Source organism: Ciconia boyciana, chromosome 2 (assembly GCF_034638445.1).
Source record: "Ciconia boyciana chromosome 2, ASM3463844v1, whole genome shotgun sequence".
Taxonomy (NCBI): Eukaryota; Metazoa; Chordata; class Aves; order Ciconiiformes; family Ciconiidae; genus Ciconia; species Ciconia boyciana.
The window spans coordinates 1,901,825-1,924,769 of record NC_132935.1 but is presented as its reverse complement, the minus strand read 5'-3'; the positions used below and the strand labels follow the sequence as shown (position 1 = coordinate 1,924,769).

General features: G+C 45.3%; 1 protein-coding gene across 1 annotated transcript; it reads right to left on the bottom strand.

Moving 5' to 3' along the window:
* Nucleotides 1-13,793: 13,793 nt before the first annotated feature.
* On the bottom strand, nt 13,794-22,248 carry LOC140646811 (ly6/PLAUR domain-containing protein 2-like). The gene is made up of 3 exons (XM_072851131.1): nt 22,197-22,248; nt 15,083-15,202; nt 13,794-14,193 (listed from the first exon to the last, which is right to left on the bottom strand). The coding sequence occupies exons 1-3, from the start codon at nt 22,246-22,248 to the stop codon at nt 13,982-13,984; spliced, it is 384 nt and encodes a 127-aa protein (XP_072707232.1). The 3' UTR covers nt 13,794-13,981.
* Between the last annotated feature and the right edge of the window lie 697 nt (nt 22,249-22,945).

Sequence of the window (22,945 nt, the reverse complement as noted above, 5' to 3'; positions counted from 1 at the left end):
ACTGAAATTTTCCAGGTTTTCTTACTCTCAAAACATTTCTAAACAAAATTAATCATTTTGATTTTTTCACTGTATTGGGCAAGGTTGGAAAACTTTCACTCTTCTATTCAAAAATATCAATCAAAGACCAAACATAATTCTAGGAATTACTACGGAAAATATTACCCAAAATATTGGGAAGTTCAGAATCTTTTGGGGAATGGGAAAAAAATGGTCTAACTGGAAATTACATGAAACAAAACTCTTCTTCCTACTCATCTCAAGCTACAAACTATTGTGCAGGAAGACATGTATGGGCTAGTGAAGCAGCAGTGTGTAAGCAGACAGGTTGCTGTTGCTGTTGTCTCATTTTGGGTGACGATACCTCATCACTGGAAAGTACCTGGTATTACATTCCTGCCCTGACAATGTTTCTGTCCCAGTTCAAGCACCAAGTGCTTTGGCAGACCAAAAAGCATGTTGGCTGCACTATCAGCCCACATGCCAACAGGTTTCATGGCAACTCTAGAAATGCTGCTAATCCCATGGTCATGTGTAACACAAAGTGGGCACTGCTGGATGGCAGGGATGGGTGCTGTGATGGGGAGAAGACAACGTGGTAAATGCCCATGTATTCTCTGTCGTGGTTTAACTCCAGTCAGCAACCAAGCACCACACAGCCGCTTGCTTACTCTTCCCCCCGGGATGGGGGAGAGAATCGGAAGGGCAAAAGTAAGAAAACTCGTGGGTTGAGATAAGAACAGTTTAGTAATTGAAATAAAATAAAATAATAATAGTCATAGAATCATAGAATCGTTTAGGTTGGAAAAGACCTTTAAGATCAAGTGCAACCGCTAACCTCACACTGCCAAGTCCACCACTAAACCATGTCCCTAAGCACCACATCTACATATCTATAGTAATAATAATAAATTGTAATGAAAAGCAAAACAACAAAAAAGAGAGAGAGGAACAAACCCCAGGAAAAAACAAGTGATGCAACCGCTCACCACCCGCCAACTAACGCCCAGCCAGTCCTCGAGCAGCGATCACTGCTCCCTGGCCAACTGCACCAAGTTTATATATTGAGCATGACATCATATGGTATGGAATAGCCCTTTGGCCAGTTTGGGTCAACTGTCCTGGCTGTGCCCCCTCCCAGCTTCTTGTGCACCTGGCAGAGCATGGGAAGCTGAAAGGTCCTTGACTTAGTATAAGCACCGCTTAGCAACAACTAAACCATCAGTGTGTCATCACATTATCTTAATGTGAAATCCAAAACACAGCACTATACCAGGTACTAGAAAGAAAATTAGCTCTATCCCAGCCAGAACCGGGACAGTATCCATCCCTTATTCTATACCAACTATGACATGCCCAGGTCCCATACTTTCCAATATATTCCAATTAATCACCACCACTTTTCCTGTCTTTTGATATAAACACACAGATATCATTCCCTTAGTCTATGGGCCTCCCTCTAAAATGTCCGTTGAGTTCATTTAGTCCATGACTTTGGGCTCCATCTGTCATAACAGTCTTTCAGGGCAGGAGAGATGGTGTGTGGTGTTGGAATGTTGCATGCTGAAAACAGTTCTGGTTCCATCACCGCTGCATTTTGCTTGGTGTCATCAAAGTTCATTCTTCATTAATCTGTGTGATTCTTACTGTAATACCATTGATATGGCATGTAGCAACTATAGTAGCAATGACATACAGTATTACCTAGCAATTAACATCATACAGTTCAAATCATTGGCTATTTTCACCCAAAATCAAATCCCCTTGAGGTACACATTGGACATCCTCATCCTTCCACATTACCCACCAAGTGCACCCAGGCCCTTGAGCAAAAGCAATCCCACAAATGGGTTTGCCTTTGCCTGAGGCAGGAGTAACCCAGACTGTCTTCCCCAGCATATTTTTTATGAGCACGACTGGGACTTTATACCCTTCACCATACAGTACGTAAAAGTTTGAGTGGGCAGGGCCAGCTCGATTGGCAGATCCCCTAGTGTTGACTAACCAGGTGGCCTTTGCTAAATGTGTATCCCAATGTTTGAATGTCCCACCACCCACTGCCCTCAGTGTACTCTTTAACAGTCCATTGTATTGCTCAATTTTCCCGGAGGCTGGTGCATGGTAGGGGATGTGATAGACCCACATCCCCTGTCATACCCCACACCCACGGTATATCACAGGGATGTGATATGCTGTGCTCTTTGGCCCAGGTGTCTATGAGGTTGTTTCAGAAATGAGTCCCGTTGTCTGACTCAGATCTCTCTGGGGTGCCATGTTGCCGCAGGACTTGCTTTTCAAGGCCCAGGACAGTGTTCCGGGTGGTGGCATGGGGCACGGGATATGTTTCCAGCCATCTGGTGGTTGCTTCCGCCATTGTAGGCACATGGCACTTGTCTTGGCGGGTTTGTGGGAGTGTGATATAATCAATCTGCCAGGCCTCCCCATATTTATATTTCAGCCATCATCCTCCATACCAGAGAGGCTTTAACCGCTTGGCTTGTTTAATTGCAGCGCATGTTTCACATTCATGGATAACCTGTGCAATAGCGTCCATGGTCAAGTCCACTCCTCGATCACGAGCGCAGCTATATGTTGCATCTCCTCCTTGATGGTCTGAGGTGTCATGGGCGCACCAAGCTATAAATAATTCACCCTTATGGCTTTCACCTCTGCAAACTGACTCGATTTTCCTTCTTCAGCAGTTTCTGCGACTTGTCATATAAGATTCCATACAGCAGCTTTCCATCTCCAATGCTTTCCTACAATATGACTGGACCCATCAGTGAACAGGGCATATTGCTTCTCATTTTCTGGCAGTTATTATACAGTGGGGCCTCCTCAGCACGCGTCACCTCCTCATCTGGCGGTATTCCAAAATCTTTGCCTTCTGACCAGTCCATGATCACTTCCAAGACTCCTGGGCGACTGGGGTTTCCTATTCAAGCCCGTTGTGTAATCAGTGCGACCCACTTTACTCCACGTAGCGTCAGTTGCATGATGTGTAGAGGGGACCCTCCCTTTGAACATCCAGCCCAGCACTGGCAGTTGGGCTGCTGTGCTTCAGTACCAACCACTTCTGAAGCAGCTCAAACCCCTTCAGATGCTGCCAATATCTCTTTCTCAGTTGGAGTACAGCGGGCCTCGGATCCTCTGTATCCCCGACTCCAAAACCCTGAGGGTCGACCTCGAGTCTCCTGTGGTGCTTTCTGCCAGAGGCTCCAGGTAGGGCCGTTCTCCCCGGCTGTGGTGTAGAGCACAAATTTTACATCTTGTCCTGCCCAGACTTGCCCAAGGGCTACTGCGTGAACTATCTCTTGTTTAATTTGTTCAAAGGCTTGTCGTTGCTCAGGGCCCCATTTGAAATCACTGTTCTTCTGGGTCACTTGATAAAGAGGATTTGAACCGTTGTGGTAGCAATCAGCATGTGTTGTTCTTCAACCTTCAACAACCCCACAACAGAAGGGTCCTCCAAGAGACCAGGCAGGGTGGACAGCTGTTTAATTTCCTCCGTCTCCAAGGCAGCTATACCAAAAGCCCACTGGTACCCTTTTGGGTCCTTGCAATACCCCCTCCTGAGGTAGTCTATGCCAAGGATGCACGGAGCCTCTGGACCAGTCACAACGGGGTGCCTTTGCCACTCATTCCCAGTTAGACTCACTTCGGCCTCCAGTACAGTTAGGTGTTGGGATCCCCTTGTCACTCCAGAAAAACAGAGGGGTTCTGCCCCTATATATTAGGGTACACTCTGCACCGATATCTACTAGAGGCTTGTACTCCTGTGGGTCTGATGTGCCAGGCCATCAAAGCCACACAGTCCAGTAAACCCAGTTGTCCCTTTTCTCCACCTGGCTGGAGGCAGGGCCCCTCTAGTGCTGGTCAGAGTATTCGCTACTCCCTTCTTGTAAACACAAATCAGAAGTCCCTTCATTAAGATCAGGAGTAAGATCAGCCCTTCTACTCTGTCTGGGGAACTGTCCACTGGAAACTGGAGCAGCAGTTTTCCTGGTAGACCCCCCTTGTGTGATTGCTTTTCCTCACAGCTCACGTACCTGTGCCTCTGGTGTCCAAGTAGATTTTCCATCCCACTTCCTCATGTCCTCTCCATGGTTACTCAGGTAAAACCAAAACCATAGGGTAGCCCGTGGTTATGTACCCTCTATAACCTCTCTCCTGAGCAGAAGAATGCTTACTCCTAATAGCTGAGATACTGGTCCATACAGGTGGGGAGTAGGACCTATCCTCTTTGAGTTGCTGGACCTCCCGGGACAGTCTCTCCACGGCCGAGATTAGGGAGGAAGAGATATTTTATTCATCATGCCACAGCTGGCCAGCCAATTCATCCATCGTTTGTCCCTCTCTGTCTTTCCAGGTCATTACTCCAATGAGTTGGCATATGACACTGGTGCACTCCGTACCAACTTGCGCCACGTGGGTCGCGTGCAGCTGACTTCATCTGGATCTTTGGATAACTGCTCATTGTCCAGGTCACCATAATCACCTCCAGCACAGCTAATTCCCTCAGGTACTGGATACCTCTCTCCATTGTGGTCCATTTGCCTAGGTGATATATAACATCTTCCTTGAAGGGATACCTTTCCTTCACAGCTGACAGGATTCGCCTCCAGAGGCTGAGGGCTTGTGCTCCTTTTCCAATCGCTTTGTCAATGCCCCCTTCCCTAGAAAGGGATCCCAGCTGCTGGCTTCCTTATCCTCTAATTCCAGGCTACTGGCCCCATTATCCCAGCATCGGAGCAGCCAGGTGACAGTGTGCTCGCCTGGACAAGCGCTAAAATCCTTTCACATATCTTGCAGCTCACTCAGGGATAGAGATCGGATGGTTACCGCCTCGTTTATGAGTTCTTTCTCTACCTCTGAGGAAGAGGAGGAACCCTCCTGCCGAGTTTTTCCTCGGGGGGAAGAGGGGAATTCTTCCTCTTCCTCCTCCTGTTCTCATGATGGCCCTGCTTTAGAGTAGTCTGCCTCCTTGCTAGTGGGACAGTATGCTTCTTCCTCCTGCTCCCTCTTAGGAGGAGCTTCTTCATCCCTTTCTAAATGAGTTGACTTCTGCTTCCAAGATTTCTTCTTGTGTATGGGGGCGACTGATATCGGCACAGGTTGGTTCCCTGGTTTAGCTGCAGTGCCTGTCGCTGGGGCTAGAGTAGCCGCAGTGTCTGTCACAGTGGCTGGAGCAACCCCAGTGCCTGTCGTGCGGGTTTTCCCTCTTTTCTCATTGAGGATGCTGCATAATACTGAGCAGTGTTTGGTAGATACTAGCCAGGGCCCAGCACAGTGCGATAAGTTGTGCCTCTTTGGAATAACCACGGAATTATTTTTTTTCCAAGCATTCTATCACTTCATCAGGATCCTGTAGTTGTTCAGGAGTGAAGTCCCAGACCATCGGAGGTGAGAAGTTCTCTAAGTACCTGCCCATATTTTCTCCCACATGCCGTGCCACTCATGATCAACCAGCCTCAGGGCAGACCTGTGGGTGATTTTTTTAAATAATTGTTTAACCCTAAACAAGACCAAAAAAAACCAGGAGACGCAGCAATAGGAGCATGCTGGCTTGAACATCCCGAAGATATTCAAAATTCATGAGAGCTGGTGTAACTAGCCTGAAGGAGAAAGGGAAGGTGAAAGAACAGGGGAAAGCATCCCCCCCCCATCTTCCCCACAGATTGGTTCTCCGAGGAGAAAAGGTGGAGAGTGTCATTATTAATAATTTCCAAGAGATGACGCTTGAGGTACGGAGATGACAGCAATACCAAATACAAATACCAAATTAGTCTTTTGGCCAGTAATATTATCATATCATAAGCTGATGATAGTACAGCAAAATGACAGTATAGCAAAATGATAATCCTGACCCATCTCCCAGAAGTGATAAACAGCACCACAGGGAATATATACTGCAAGTAAGGATTCACATAATACAACCATGTGAACAAATAAAACAACTTTATGAACAGCAAATATTAAATTAATATAATGAATGCTTATAACAAATTTGTTTTAATATGCTCTGGTCAGATCTGTCATTATCTTGACCCTTCAAGGCCCACGTTGGGAGCCTGTGGCGGTGTGCTCCCCCCCCCCCAGCTCCCCAGCTTCCTGCACAAGCAGTAACCATCAGTGGGAGTCATCCTGATAGCTGCATCCAGTTATCCTGGACCTTGAGGACAAATGGCAACAAAGTAGCCAAGGGCTGCTTTGACGCAAGGATCTAAACCTCTTGCTGATATGCAAATATGACCATAAGTCAATCATCTTACTCCTTAAATAGTGGACAGCCCAGGGCCCTTTGAGCTCTCCTGCACGGCAGCGGGCTGCATGCCAGGATCTCCCCTTGAGCAGGGACGCCTCTCAAGGTTACTCCTCGAGGTTGAGAGATTCCTTGCCGCAACAGATCCTCGGTAAGTGACTAACAGCATGCTAAACTTTGAAATCTTAGCTAAGTGATATAAAGGATTGACTGCGCACATATAATCCTTTAGATATAAACCGTTGACCAAGTCTGGGACTAGGACTGGATCTAGCCGCACCTAGACTCCTCTCTGAGAAGGAGTTTAGAAAGCAAGGGGATCCTTTCCGAACCTCATGACTCAACGGGAGGGTCTCCCTGACAGTTTTGTCTGACCCTGTCCTCTATGCAGTAAATAATCAAGTGTGCCTCGCCATCGAATCTTGTTAAAACACTGTCGCATTGAACTTTGTTAACTCCCTGTTTTGTATCAATAAACTATATTTTTACTTCTCTCTTATGAGTGAAGTGCACTCTCACTCCATCCGCGACAGAGCCAAAAAGGACTGTTGTGGTTTAACTCCAGTTGGCAACTAAGCACCAAACAGCCAATCACTCACCCTCCCCCCTCAGTGGGATGAGGGAGAGAATCGGAAGGACAAAAGTAAGAAAACTCATGGGTTGAGATAAGAACAGTTTAATAATTGAAATAAAATAAAATATAATAATAATAATATTAAGAATCAGAATAAATGGCAATTAAAAGGAAAACAACCAAAAAAACCCAACAAAACCCAGGAAAAACAAGTGGTGCAACTGTTTACCACCCGCCAACCAACGCCCAGCCAGTCCCTGAGTAGCGATCACTGCTCTCTGGCCAACTCCCCCCAGTGTATATACTGAGCATGATGTCATATGGTATGGAATAGCCCTTTGGCCAGTTTGGGTCAGCTGTCCCGGCTGTGCCCCCTCCCAGCTTCTTGTGCACCTGGCAGAGCATGGGAAGCTGAAAAGTCCTTGACTTAGTATAAGCACTGCTTAGCGACAACTAAAACATCAGCGTGTTATCACATTATCTTCATGTGAAATCCAAAACGCGGCACTATGCCAGCTACTAGGAGGGAAATTAACTCTATCCCAGCCAGAACCAGGACACTCTCCTAACTTAAAGGAGAGAAAAGCAAATGAGAAGGAGAAATGTCATTTAGCTTTCTGGTTGAGGAGCTGAGATACTAGTAAAATCATAAAACTGCTTTCTAGTATGCCAGTACTAGAAAGATGTTGAGAAACCAGAGCAACTCCAGCAGAGGTTTTCAGGGGGCTGGAGCCCAAGAGGTATGAGGAGAGGTTGAAGGAATGGTTTTCTTCACCCTGGAGAAGAGAAGGGGAAGGGGAGACCTTATTGCTGTCTACAACTACCCAATGGGAAGTTATAGAGAAGACTGAGCCAGACTTTTCTTGAAGATGCATGGCGATAGGATAAGAGGCAACAGACCCAAGATATTAGGAGAGCTTAGGAGCAGAGGCCGTAAGTGAGCAAAAGACTCATTCCTGAACAAATGCAGGCAAACCTTCATGGAGAGCATAAGCCTTGAACAGCCCCCATAAGTGAGGAGGACCAGAAAAAAAAGATGGATCTGGAGGTGAAGTGGATGAGGAAGGAATTACATTTTAGCAAAAATGAAAAAAAAAAAAGACCTTCTGTGACTGTTGGGGGGAAATAAATATGCAGAGGCGTCATTTCCAGAAGCAGACTAGGTGTAGACAGCTTTTACACCAGGTCAGTGGGAACAGAGCTATATACTAATTTTGCATGCCACACTACCTGCTCCTTGCAAAAGAGGTTCAGGTTTGTGTTTAACCAGAGAGCATTGCCCCATGGTTTAAGAGCTCTGTTTTGGTCTGGAGGTGCAACTACAAAGCACAGTGCCTCACCCACATAAATTTTCTGCTTTTCAGACTAGATCTCATCCAGGAGCTGTGATCCCTGCCATAATAGCTGAAATGTGGGAAACATGCTGACAAACTGGCCAGAGATCAAAGAGGTGAAGCATCCATAGCCAATGAAGGGAGGGGAAGATTAGCCTCCCCCGCCTGTGGCTTGTCAAAGCGATGACAGCTACACAGACACACAGGCTAAAGTCATGGAGCATGAGCACTGAGAAGTGGCTGCAATCAGTTGTGTGTAATGCTTTTTAGATGGTGGGGATCTCCAAAAATCTCCTTGGTTCAAGTACATCGTAAAAGGGAGGCCTGAAGCATGCAGCTGTATGAAGAATTCTCACTGCTCACCTCTAATGAAATCACAAGACAGTTGGGCTGTTGGGACTTTCTGATTTTCTCCCAGGTGTCACCTTTTGTGCTAAGCCCAATTTACTGCATGCCTGCCTCCACGGCTTTGGCGTAGCTGGAGAAATCCCCACCAAGGACTGCTGCGCAGTCACAGTTTACTTTCTTTCCCAGTGTACGCTCCTTGTTCTGGCTTGTTGTGATGCCAGGCTTGGTATAAACATGAAAAGACACTGAAAATAGGGCCCATTTCACCAAACCTTGGACATTTTTAATGTGGAAGGCTCCACCAGAACTATTCATTCAAACTCCTTGAACAGCCACCACTAAGAAATGGCCATTTCCAGCCTATTCCATCCTAGAATAGATGTTAACAGCATGTCAAATTAATTGTGCCCTGGACAAATTAATTGTGATTCTCTGCCTTTCTGCTGATTCTCAAGGGAGCCACACGGAATGGCTCAAATGTAGATGTCTACACCATAACTCTGCTCCATTTTCAGTTACACTACTCTCCACAAAAAATATTTCCCCTTAGAGAGAATCCATCCAGTTCTTGGTAAGAGAAGAATCCCATGTTATGAGATTTCCTTTCCTCCTGGAAGCACTTGCACTGTTCATCCTCAAACTCATAGTATGAGCATTTTCAAGGAGTGGTATGGCACAAAAGAAAGAAGGAGAAAAGTGCTGCTCATTACTCCTCACCCCATGTCCTGCCACAAGAAGACCCACCAATCCAGAGCAGAGAGGTGACATAACCTTCCCAGCCTTGTGGCATTGTGGTACATTGAAAACACATACAGCAATAATCCAAAGAGTTTTGGTGTCTCCCTAGGAGCTCTTCTTCAGATCTCTACCCACAACACATTTTCAAAATCACTGCTCCCCAGAATAACGTGTCCCTTGACTGTGAGTTTCTCAGATACCACAAAGATGCCTTCAGTGTCAGGAGCTAGACTGACCATCTCCTGTGGAGATATTGATGTGCACCACAGCCAAATAAACAGCCCTTGAAATAAGGCCTACTCAAGCATCTGTATACCTAGCCATCTCTCCATACCCAGCTGGGAATCTCCATATTTTTGTTACACTCAAAATCTTTTTATGGGCAAAAAGAAAACACATCTTATATGTAAAGCCAAGAATTTATTATTACTATATATGAAATCTTAACAGTCTAATCAAAGAATTATGATTAGTGAAGATCAAATTCTTCCAGACATAAAAAGGAAATAATCATTATTATTAAAGAAAAAGTTTCAATAACAATACAGTTAAAATTGTTATATACATACTTAGAAGTTTCTACCAATTTTCCTGGTGTAATGTTTATTCTTCCACTAATGTTGCTGCCTTCCACCTTACAGGGAGTTTCAGTGAGTCATCTGCATCCTGAGTACTCCATTGGGAGGAGTATGATGGTGGAAACGGATTCTTCTTCCTTAAATGAGAATCTACTGGGATTTTATTATTTTGATTATGTTTGCTAAAACACTTCTACACTTTGCTCTTTCTTTCTTGGTTAGAAGGTACAGGTCCACCTCACATCTGATTTTACCACGTATGGTGCATTGGTTTGATATTTGCTCTTTGTTCTGTTTGTTATCCATAAAGCCAATTTTGTCCACCTCTGGGTCTGCATTTCTTTAACTGAGTGTTGGTGAGTTGTTTATAGCCAAGGGGTCTCTAATGCCAATCCAGTGCCCAACCTCTTATCACCCCATGCCTGGACTCCTCTGTGCCACGTCCAGCAGCTCCACCGCTCTGGGTCTCTGCTGCCATACCACATCTGTATTTCTTTACACCCCATCATTACATCAGAGTTGCAAATAACTCATTTTACATACAACACCTTGTTATGGCTATCTATGTAAACTTACAGTTGCACTATACAATGATAAACAAAAGTACAGGAAATTAGGCATAGCCACCTGGCCAACTAGGAAAACTGCTGTTATAGCGGAGCAAAGTAAAAACAAAGCTGAAGGCAGGTCAAGACAAGTTCAGATAAAGCAAGCCCAACAAGCCTCAGCCCCGAGGATTTGCAAACTCAATAAAAAGAGTGTGGTCTATTACTAGCAATGGCAGTACTGTGTTTACTGGGCTACATGGCTATGGCGTCATCTCTTGCAATTGGGAGGCAATGCTTTTTCTTCTGTGCACCTTTCTGGTGGCATGACTTTAGCTCCACCAGCCAGATATTCTCAGCTCACCTTCCCAAGCCCAGCAATGGCTTGGTTTCAAGCATTTTCACTGTCTCTGCCCATGACTTATACTCCCAGTGTTCATGACTGCAGTGGTATTTTTAGTGTTGTCCTCTAAGATGATGATATAACACAATAATCTGGCTCCTGATGTATTTGTTTTTAAATGCTCTTTGACATGATAATTTTGTGATGTTCTGGGCCATGACTGCACTGCTTATCAACCAATGCAGGATAAGGACAGGGTAGTCTGAGCCCAGTAACTCACATCTGAGAAAGAACAGTGCTGTGCAGTGAAAAATCTGTGAAAGTGGTATTTCTTTCAGAGTTTTGCTAGTACGTAATTAATGTTGGTCTCACGTGCAGAAGTGTGGACATGCATACACTTCTGGACAGTGAATGGGAAATGTCTAATATTTTTTCTATCCCTAACAAGTGAGTGAGTAGCCAGGTATTTTGACCACTTCCTAATAAACCCTCCGTTTACAAAAATGTAAAATAAATGGGGGTCTCTTTGGCTTTGTTTGGAGAAAGAAGATAAAATACGGTTTGTCACAAATGCCTATAGACAGAGATGAGGAAGTGCTTGTCCACATATCCGGGCTTCAGCTTTGCTTTCAGGGAAACTTCTATTTCTTCAGATTGCAGAAGAAAGTTATCAGCTATGGTAAAGTGTCCTGGGCTTCTGGACATAAAAAGCATCATTCAGATGCAATGAAAGCAGAGAGGTGGCCATGAGGAAACCCAGTGGCCACGAGATGGCCTGTCATCATTGCATTTTACCAGTGCATGATAAATCACTTGTGTTAGGTCTTAGCAGTAGCACAGCAAGAACGTGAAGTGCCCACTTCACATCTTGGCACTCGCTCATGTCCTGTGACTGGTGAGAATATTTGACACCCTTCTTTCTCCATGGGGTTCATTCAGGATTTTTAATGGTCCGCTCTCTATTGCACTCAGTACCTGAGTACAGATGCGTTCAGGTACTCATGGGTCAGAGTGATACCTGGATTTAGACAAGGGATCTTTGGCTTGGAAAAGAGCTACTAGGATAGACATAGGGCTATATAACATAAATGGTGTAGAAAAGATAGACAGGGAGCAGTCTCACTACAGCTCATCTATGAGAACAAGGGGTCTGATTTAAACTGTTAGGCAGAGGGTTTGAAAGAGAAACAAACTACCCTTAATGAAATGGTGGCATTAAGCATAAAAGGGTGCTGTGAAGGCTGGGAGTGTGAATAAAATCAACATGCAAGAAGACATTTTGGTCGTATTTCACTGTTGGTTACCATACACAGTGGTCCTGATGCAGCCCCTGGTCCTGATGCAGCCCCTGGGCCAGCAAAACCTGAGACTGCTGACTGCCAGAACTGGCAGATAAAAAGGGAGAACCTCCATATACCACCCTTGTGCAGCAGAAAGCCAAAAATATATCACACATCTCTGGAAACTGAGCTCCGGACATGGCTCACAGGTAGATGACACTGCAAAGCACACACTGCCAGCTAATGAAAGCCTGCAGATCATTTCCAAAGTCCTTCCGTAGCCAGGGATGTGGTTCATCCAGCCATCTCCGTGCCAGCGCAGCACCCTGACGATTTACACAATGTTACCAGTATGTTCCAGCAAATGAATTATATTTGAGCAACCTGGGAGCTGTGTGTGAATCCAAAATTGCAGTTCGTTCCAAATTTGATCTCATTTTGGCAATGGGAAGCAATGCAGGACAGGTGAAAAACCTTGCAGAAACATCTGCCAGACTTTGCAGCATTCCTGAAAATAACGGTTTGTGCTCTGGTGATCTCAGTGGGTGCATCATAAGATCACAGGAAGCTCAGATTGGAATGGGGAACTCAGGATATGTGTAATCCAAGTTCCTGATCAAAGCTCTCAGCTGTGATGTCAGCCCAGGTTTCTCAGGACTTCATCCAGCTGAGTCATGAAAATTTCCAAGGATGGAAATTGTACCAACTCTCTTGGAAACCTCCTTTATGCATATGCTACATAGAAGACTTTAAATCACATCTTTATTGATGATTTCAAATATCACAAGCAGAGTGATAATTGGAGAAGGACATTTTTGCTGGTAGATCTTAGGATAATAAAAAAATGCAGAATCAGACTAGGATGGACAACATAAAAATGTAGGAGCCTTACCAACACACAAGGAATTGCAGATGATGCTTTAGAGGATTGAAGCAAGGGGGAAATTCATTCCACTGAATTCCAAATTCAGGCCAGAACCATTACACAAATCACCCAGTCTTCCCAGTAAAGATAGTTTTGTACCAGTGGAGTTAGTAGAAGAAATGTTGATGGAAGGCCACTGCCAGTGGGGGATAATGGGAAATGTCTTACACATCTGCTGCAAGACTGACCACAAAACCTAACTCATCTCACTGTATAAACAATACTGAAAGGTGGAACTGGAGTTTGGAAATAAAATAAAATAAAATAAAATAAAATAAAATAAAATAAAATAAAATAAAATAAAATAAAATAAAATACAAGAAAACAAAATAAAACAAAACAAAACAAAACAAAATAAAATAAAACAAAATAAAATAATAAACTTTATCAGAGGACAGGTGCACTAGAAATAACTTTAGTGATCATTACAGTTTTAACACAACATTCTTTTTATTTTGCTCAAAGGGGTACAGAAAACAAGAGATTTTAGCCTCTCTGGATCAGATCACTGGCACAGGAAGTTTAGTCTCCTGCCTCACATTTTGGACACAGAAGCATCTTCCTAATTTCTTTTGTATAAAGAAGGAGATCTAGACAGTGCAAAGGGCCAGCACAAAACTGTGGGGTGGAGAGGACCTGCCACATAATTGAATTTAATCTGAGAAGACTGGTCAATTCAGCTATTCTGCTGGCTAACACTTGAGGAAAAATTGCGCTAAGGAGGTATGGAAGGCCCTTAGCACAAGGTTTTTTACTTTAAATATATTTCATACAGTAGAATTTTTTAGTTCAAAAACAACCAGACCAGGACAGCAAAGAAGCTCCATAGTTAGCTTTGAGGGAGTTGTTGAAGAGTCAATTTAAAAATTTGTGTTGGGACTTCCTGAGTTTTGCTTTTCTCTTGGTTGTGGGAAAAGGGCAGGTACTAAAAAAAGCAATTTCTGGGAGCTGTTGAGGGTTGTCCATGAGGCATTCAAACAGAAAGGTGGGCTGGCAGGGGTTTATTCTCTTCTTCTTTGGTTTCTTCAGCATGAAAGACCTCCCCATCAGCTCCTTACAGTCTAGTCCAGAAGAGGGCACAAAGGGAACTTGCTAGCATCCCAACTGGCACAAAGCTGATTCTCAAACTAGCTGCGCCATCAATGTTGCACAAGTCAGAGTAACAGCAGGAGACAGGGCGTGTCATGCCAATTCCATCCACATCAGATGGGATGCAGATGGAAGAGCACATCTTGGTGACAGTCGAGATTCCCATGAAGGGATAAACTACAACAAATCAAGAAAGAAGGAACAGTTAGGAATGGTAGCAATGGAGGAGAACTCTCCCTGTCCCTAGTGAAACAGTAGCTGCCTTCACCACCAAAGTCTTAGGTCTGGTTCAAACACAATTGGTCTACTTCCTACCAGGAATGTAGGAAATAGTTCCCACTGAATGGCTGCAAGCTGAACAGCACCTTGCATGCTCTGTGTCTTGCCTGGATCAGCTTTACCCTGCAAAAGGTCAATTAGGCACTTTTTCTGCCTCTGCTTTGACTCTACTCACTATCTTCTGCCTCTCCTATGTGTGACCAGAGCCTTATCAGCAGGCCCATGCAAAAGAGAGAGCCTCCATCTTCACAGTGCATTTCTTTATTTGGACAGGTTATGACCTGTAGAGTCACCAGTCAGACTGACGATGCCTTCCTGAGAGCTCCAGAGAACTCAAGGGCATTTCTGTTTTGCCTCCAAATGACCAGAAGTTGGTGTCCCCACCTAACTGAGCTTGGCTTATCTCTACTGGACTCTTTACCCCACCCAGCTTTCATAAATAGTTCTTGGGTCAGGAGAGCACTGTTTAACCCACATCCATTGTGAGAGTCATGCAAACGGTCTGGAGAGCCAGAACTCTTTAGCTCCATGCCTCAAGCTCAAGTCAACATGTTTTTTCTAACTATGCTCAACACTGAGCATTAGCTATGAGCTGGCATTCACTAAGTATTCACTCACATGAAGACTGCTTTCCACAACAGCAAGAGACTGCTCTCTGCCCCGTGGGAGCTCTCTTCCAGGCTTATATATTTAAGTGAGAAAAGGTACTGCTTCCCACACCAGCAGTCTTCACTGTAGAAACACTGACTTGTGTTAAAAATATGGATAAAGAAGTAATTGCCCCTACCTTCCTCCAGGGAATACATAGTAGTCTTGCACATGGTTTCATTCTTCATGCAGTTCTGGATCGTCAGGCACTTATCAACAGCAGTAGGTTCATGGCAAGTGTAACATTGCAAGGTTTGGGCTACAAGGAGGAAAAACATGAGGTTGGGCTTAGTGTGGACCACCAGATTCTGTCTGTGCCTCTCCAGGTACCTCTGGGGAGGGTCTCTCTCCAAAATACTCATAGTAAGAACAAGAATGGAATAGTAAAAGGTATTTGTACCAATGGGAATAAGAAATACAGTAGTCTGGTGGTCAAAGCACAACTTCAGCTGTGGATTCAGACCCCCTGTAACAAGTCAAGCAAGACAGAGCCACACACACAGAAGACCCCACAATACAGGAAAGTCCTATCAACACCAGGGTGCTGAATGTTTGGGGCACAAAGATGGTCCTTCTGCTCTTGCTTTGTTATTGGGGATTTGGTAGGTTGGCTTTTTTTTGCAGATAGGTCTTAAGTAGTCCACAAGAGAGTATAAAGGTAATTTTACTTAATTTTTGGATCTGCACCCTGGAACGTGCAGTAAATATGGGCTGAATGTGCTGGGACATCCCAACTCCAACAAAAATGATAAGAGTGATAAAAAATAAAATCAGGAGTAAATTAATGAAAATAGCCAGGAGGAGCTGCTTGACCCACCTATTTCTTCCTTACCACTGTGGGGGTAATTGGGTTGCCTAAGACAGGGCTGACTATTCTATGTGGTGGTTGGATGCCAGCAGACAGAATTTGCAAAATCTGACATCTCAGTGTCTGAATTCTTTGAAGATCTTGCCCCAGCTGCCAGCAGACAGCTAAGACATGCAAGGACCCAGGAGAAGTCCAATATTTCAATTGTGCAATTAGCAAGATGTTTTCATTTTAATTATTATCAAAATTAGTCAATAGGCCCTGCTTCACATGTTTATGCCAGGTATCTAACTGTTCTGCTTGCCAGCCAACCACATCCCCAAATTCCTTTAATCTCTGTTATTCCCACAGGAGAGTAAACACACTTGTGGCTGGTTTACCTCAACTCTGTTCTTATTTTGCATCTGCTTTTCTCCTTGCCTTTGCATTAGTAGAGCATCAGAAAGAGATCATAGACTCACAGACTCACAAACTCACAGAATCACAGAATGGTGGAGGTTGGAAAGGACCTCTGGAGGTCAACTGGTCCAATCCCCCTCCTCAAGCAGGACTACCTAGAGCCAGTTGCCCAGGACTGTGTCCAGCTGGATTTTTAATATCTCCAAAGATGGAGACTCCACAATGTCCCTGGGCAACCTGTGCAAGTCACCCTCACAGTAACAAAGTGTTTCCTGATGTCCCAGCTCTCTCAGCTTTTCCTCAGATGAGAGATGCTCATCTTTGTGGCCCTTCTTTGGACTTTCTCCATGTCTATGTCTCTCTTCTACTGGGGAGGCTAGAACTGAACACAGTACTTCAGGTGTGGCCTCACCAGTGTTGAGTAGAGGGGAAGGATCAACTCTCTTAACCTGCAGGTAATACTTCATCTAATGCAACCCAGGATACCATTAGCCTTCTTTGCCGCAAGGGCACATTGCTGGCACACGTTCAACCTGGTGTCCACCAGAACCCCCAGGTCCTTTTTGGTCGAGCTGGTTTCCAGCTGGATGGCCCCCAGTATATACTGGTGCGTGAGGTTGTTCCTCTCCAGGTGTATAACTTTGCACTTTCCCTTGTTGAATTGCATGAGGTTCCTGTCAGCCCATTTCTCCAGCCTGGCGAGGTTTCTCCCAATGGCAGCACAACCCTCTGGCGTATCAGCCACTCCTCCCAGTTCTGTCTAATCCACAAACTTGCTGAGGATACACTCTGCCCCATCATCCAGATCATTAATGGCAATGTTAAACAGGACTGGACCCAGTATTGACCTCTGGGGTACATATCAAGTTACTAGCCTTCAAGTAGACTTTGTGCCACTGATCACCACCCCCTGGGCTCGGCCATTCAGCCAGTTTTCAACCCACCTCCCTGGCTGCTCATCCAGCCCATACCTCAACAGCTTGTCTATGAGGATCTTATGGGAGACAGTGTCAAAGACCTTCCTGAACTCCAGGTAGACAATATCCACTGCTCTCCGCCCATCTACCAGGCCAGTCATTTCATGATAGAAGTTTATGAAGTTGGTCAAGCATGACTTCGCTTTGGTGAAGAATCTGGATACAAAGAGAAGTCAGACTTGAATGTGAGTTGCAGCAGGGAGAATTTCATCTGGTGCTGTCCACTCTGTCGGCTCTTTCCAAAGACTGGGAGCTCTCAGGTAGGAGAGTGTCCCAGAGAGAAGGAACTGTCTCCATCAGATTTACTGCCCCATGAGAACAAATTAAGCACAACCCTTCCCCTGTGCTGAGATTCTGGTTTCATGAGAAGAATGTGTAAAAAGTTATTTTTAAAAGTTATTTTTAAAAGTGGCCATAATAATAGACTTCCTGGGACATGTACCGCTCTAGACACAGACCATAAAAACAGGCTTTGCTACCCAAGTCCCCAAATCCAGTCCAAGGTAGCTCACCCTGCCTCATCACTCACCAGTTCCTAGATGCTCTTCATCACCTCCCTGTTGAGCTGCAAAGGCCTTTGCAAGCCTGCAGGAGCCAATTAGCTCCTAGACACGCAGAATAACCATGGCCCAAGTCTTTCAGTGACTAAAGTCTTTTGAGATGAAGAGGTTTTAGAGAGAGACACTGAAAAGCCCAGATTGTTGTGATGCAGTATTTCCAGAGCACTCCAAGCTAAAGACACCAAACCAAACTAGCATCTGGTATTTCCTATCACCAAGGAAGCCATTTTTGGACAAGATTTCCAGGGCACTTTGCTCTCTGCAGTTCTTTCTGAGGAACCCAACACCTGAACTAGGTCCCCTTTTCCACCCCCCAGCCAAACACCTGAATTTGTGTGCCTTACAGGCATAGCAATGCATTTTGGTACCATCACAGACCAGCAGCCCCTCCTTGGTCTATCTGGAAAGCAGTTCTCACCTCATCTGTGTGACAGCCCTGATAAAATCCCTTTAAATCCCAGTGAAAAAGAAAAACAATTCAGCTCATCTCAGCACATCTAAAATGGGGTGTCATAACAGCAGGCTCAGGCAAGCAAGCCACCTTATGAAAATAGATAATGCAATTTCACCCTAACTAGTAAGCCAGAAAGAGCCCTTTTATAAACAGACCAGTGATTATCTTGCTTTTATTCAAAGCTCACTTTATTATTCTGTTTTGTTCATTGTGAACTGATGCTTTGTTTGCATTAATTCTATGTCTGACAGCTGTCAAATATATCTTTACGAAGGAAGCTTCATCATTAGTCTCAGATTTCATGATACTCATCACTGGACAAGTCAAAGACACAGCATTTGTGTTCTTCTTTGGAAAAAAACAAACAAACAAACAAAACCAAAACAAACCAAAACAAAAAACAAGCAAAATACAAGCACAAAGGGACGTCAAATTAAGAGAGCATTGTCCCCAACATGTGCAAACCCAGTATTTTCATTAACCTTACTGAGACTAACAGGTTCAAACACAGCTAAATATGTTAAATAGCAGGTATAGCAGTGAGGGTTTCTTTGTTTTTTCTTAGATGGAAAAGATAGCAGATTGGGAAGTGTTTAACACAGTAAAATAACCAAAAACTGGAATTAAACAACTTTACTTTTGCAAATGAGGCAGCTCTTCAGCAGCAATAGTCAGCTGGCATCTCACAGAGCAGGGAAGAAACACCATGACTGGGAGACTTAAAGACCTGTGGTCTAAAAGCCGTATTTTAAGCAAGCTTTGGAATATCTATCTGGCCTATTTGTGAAGGATAGATATTTGTGAAAATAACAAAACTGTAGTGGTCCTTTTTTGTTTTAAGAGCTTATGAACTTACCCATAGACAAGCAGGCATGCAGTAGCTTAAAAATGAAATTACAGTATAAAAAGGAATAGAGACATATTAGAAGCCTTCTTTAAAAGAAGAGGTAAATATAAAATGCTAAAATATTTCAATGTACTTATAGCACACTCTTTTTAGAGTGCTGAAAGCAAAAGAGGAGATAAAAAAGCATAAAATCTTGGAATTTCTTAGAAGATATTTTACTAGCTTCACTTGGATATTGGCAGGTCTTCCATCCTTCAACTCTGTCTTTCCAGGAAATGCCAAACTTACACAGATTCCACTCATACTCAGAAGACAGCTTGGAGGAACTGCAGATATGTCACGGTTTTATCCGAGCTTTGCAGAGGAAAGAGTGTGCAGAAGAAAATTCTGCTTGCCAAATCCACTATGAAGTTTCCAAAATCTGCCAATGTTTGCCTGCCAAATCAAAGCATCCATCCTGACTTTACCTACCTGAATGGGACAGGAAAGTGGGGAAGGACCAGAAGGGAGAAATGTGGCAGCACTGGGTCACAGCAGGAGCTTCTGCTCCCCAGCTGCCCCAACTCTTGACAAAGTCTTATTAAGTAGGATGGCAAAATTAGGTTGGTGAGTGAATCCTAGACCAAATTTGTATCCCACCCCATTGCTTTCCTGTTCCATTTTGCCTTTCAGATTCCTGCCCATCCTTTAAGGAGATCTGACTATAGAGTCCCTTTCTCTCCAAGCCGACTTCTATTAATTAATGATGTTCCTCTCTGAACTGCTGTCTCTCCATTGACAAGCAGACACGAATCCCCAGAATGAACAGGGTATAATGATGAAAGGAAATATCTCCTGCTCTGGAGACTGATGATGATTGATCTCTACTGTAGCAGCTGTGGTGAGCACATGAAGCTCCCATTGATCTTGGCACAGCACAAACACCCCAAGGCTTTGAACTACTAGCAACAAGAGCCAGGACACACGTCTTAAAGATAACAGGACAGTCAGTGCATTACACAAAAGAGAGGGTTACTGTTCCAGCTCTGGATCTGCCTCTCTAAACAGCAGCTGTGTTCTCCCCAAAAATCCTCCAAAACCCCCTTCTTTGTCCACCCATTTGTCCTTCTCTTGCTGAATCCGCTGTGCAGACCCAAAGATGGAGGAAGGAAAACATCCTTACATAAGAAGGAAATAAATACAAAGGAAAAAATCCTGACATAGCTCCACATCTCAGTCAGGCACAGATAAAATCAGACCCTACACTGCCTGGATCTGGAGGAGTAGTGCAGAGCACGCAAATATCCCAATTAACAATCACAGCTCCTGCACTTACCCTGCATTGGACTTACCTTGGCCACCCAGGCTAACATGGACTCTGAGCTTGGGATTGTCAGTATAAAATAAGTTTTTGTGCAAGAAGTTATTCTGGTGGCAGCATCAAAGGATGGGGAGTCTATGCCAGGGTGTCCTTTCCACTATGCAGTCACCTTCCACCATTAGAGGTTATGGCGTCACCACTCACGTACGGCTGCCTGCGATGAGGGGATTCCCTACTGCCTAAGGAATGAAAATACTCAGATCCCAAACACCCTTCTGTGTTTGGCTTTGTGGAGCTGGTGATGGAGGAGAAGCAACTGACTCCCACTGATGGAAATGGAAGGGTAAGGTTTGCATGGCATCCCTGTACAGACTGGGCTCATGGGGCTTGTTCCCAGGCTCCACATCCCAAATGGGTCACCCCCCAATATCAGGCTGCTGTTGGCTGCCCACCTGGACTGTGTTCTTCAAGCCTACCCCCTCCAGCAAGGTGGCAGGTAGCCTAATAGGGACAGAAAGGAGGGAGGAAGGATGGTCACTCCTGTGGTGACAAACTCACAAAACCTCCTGCAAATGGGGAAAATCCCTAAAACACTTCACATTTGGTTTTCCAAGGTGGCCTGCCGAAATTGTCTTTGACTTCATGCAAACCACAGTGTGTTACTAATCAGCTCTGCAGTACCTGCACCACCAGCTTAGTGTCCCAGCCCACCTTTCCCACTTCTAGTGGCTGAAGTTCAGTAAACTACACATGCAACATATAATTAGAGAGAGACGCTACACATAACGGCATTAAACAGGCTAGCTGGCTTCAGGGTTAAATATCAAAAGAGGAACCGAAATATAAAAAAGAAGCAACAAAAGAAAACCCAGAAGATGAGAGTCAGATTGAACAAGAACAGTAAAAAGTGAGAGCTGGAAATTGCATTAAAGAAATGACATGATATAGTCACACTTCGTCTTGTAACACTTCCTAAAGAGCCTGAACTAACAAACCCAATGAGACCATGATGATCCTGAACATCTGACAGGCTGGAAATATTCCAAAGACAGATTTTTTGCTGAAAACTGCTCGAAGTTGGAGGTATGGACTTCAGGGGGGCAAACGGGAGGGTGAATGAGTGGGTGAGTGGGGAGGCACCGGGGGGACTGGGGGACACTGGGGGAGCTGCAGCCATGGTGGGGGGCTGGGGGGCATTGTGGGGGACACTGGGGGGGTATATGGGGGCACCAAGGGTCACTGGGCAGGGGCTATGGGGGACTGCTGGGTGAGCAGGACTAGGAGGGGGGACAGCGGGGTGCGGGGGGTGCCCGGAGGTCCCCACCGGCCCCCCACAGTGGAGTTGTCCCCCCTCTTCCCCCACACAGTGATGCTGGGGCCGGAGCTGCGGGTGAAGGTGGCCGCCTTCTCCAGGGAGCAGATCTGGGCTCTGTGCACAGCCCATCCCGGCCACTTCGGCAACGTTGCCTGCCTGCGTGCCAACGCCATGAAACACCTCCCCACTTCTTCCGCAAAGCTCAGGTGGGAACCCCCACCCTCCCAAAAACACTTGGGACTCCCCAAAAGCCCCGAGACCCCCCCCAGCACCCCAGGTGTCCCCCATACCCCCTGGGTGCCAGCAGCCAGCATCACGCTCACCACCACAGTGCTCCTTTCCCCCTCCCAGCACCAAGTGGAGGGGGGGGGGATCAGTGCCAAGTGGGGTGCTGACTCACCCCCCCATATTTCTTCACACCCCCCCCAGCTCAGCAAGATGTTCTTCCTCTTCCCCAACCCCCACTTCAAGCGGACCAAGTACAAGTGGTGAATCATCAGCCCCATGCCACTGGCAGGAGGGAACAGGATGCACTCCACCCCATTATCCCGCATCTCCTCCAGGAGTTTGGATAAGTCAGAGCAGGAACTTACCGAACTCCATGCAAGCGATAGCAACCAACAGAAGAGACAGAAACACCTTCATCTTGCACGGACCCTTGTTGCCTGGTCACTGGGCTGCCACCGCTCTTTAATGCTGCTGGCATTTAAGGCTGCCACCGCTGGCTTTAATGGGACACCTCCTGGTGGCTTGCCATGTACCAATTCCAAGCCAAGATCTAATTCTACTGGAAAAACGAGTCTGATATTGAGCTATAAATGTGTTGAATGAGATACAAAGCAAGCCCCACCTCCTGCCATACCATCATCTCTTTTCATGTTCTTTGGAGAAGAAAATGAGGGTTTGCATGATGGACAATAGCTGAGTTTTTTTAAGCTGGGTGCTTTGTGTCTAGGCATGATGTGTAAGACCAGGGGTATTAAATAATCCCATTATCTCTTGCCTTGCCTTGCAGCTTGTTGGTATTTCTTCTTTTTTGTAGTGGTTAGAGAGACCTGGGTGGCTTCCATGAGTCCTGGGAAAAAAGCATGTGTAGCTGTGCAAGGCATGAGACCCCACATACTTTTCTTCTCTGTGTTTTTATCCTCAGCAGGGACCAGAGTTTATCACCAGAAGGAGAAGTGGAAAGCTGACTTGCAATCCCTTACTCATTGGAAAGAGCATGGTTGGGGTTTTGGTACCGTAGTACCTCTTCCCAAGCTGTGAGCAGGGTTTGAAGGGGGCTGTGGGTGGGAGCATGCCATCTCCCTCTCTCCTCTCCCTGTCCTCTACAAGACACAGG

What these genes read in the sequence shown, in the direction of transcription:
- LOC140646811 (XM_072851131.1), bottom strand. Translation starts at nt 22,248, where the DNA reads ATGAAGGTGTTTCTGTCTCTTCTGTTGGTTGCTATCGCTTGCATGGAG. An exon ending in TATCGCTTGCATGGAGTTCG is followed by an intron (nt 15,203 to 22,196) that starts GTAAGTTCCTGC and finishes TCCTCCTTGTAG; the next exon opens with CCCAAACCTTGCAATGTTAC. An exon ending in TATGTATTCCCTGGAGGAAG is followed by an intron (nt 14,194 to 15,082) that starts GTAGGGGCAATT and finishes GATTTGTTGTAG; the next exon opens with TTTATCCCTTCATGGGAATC.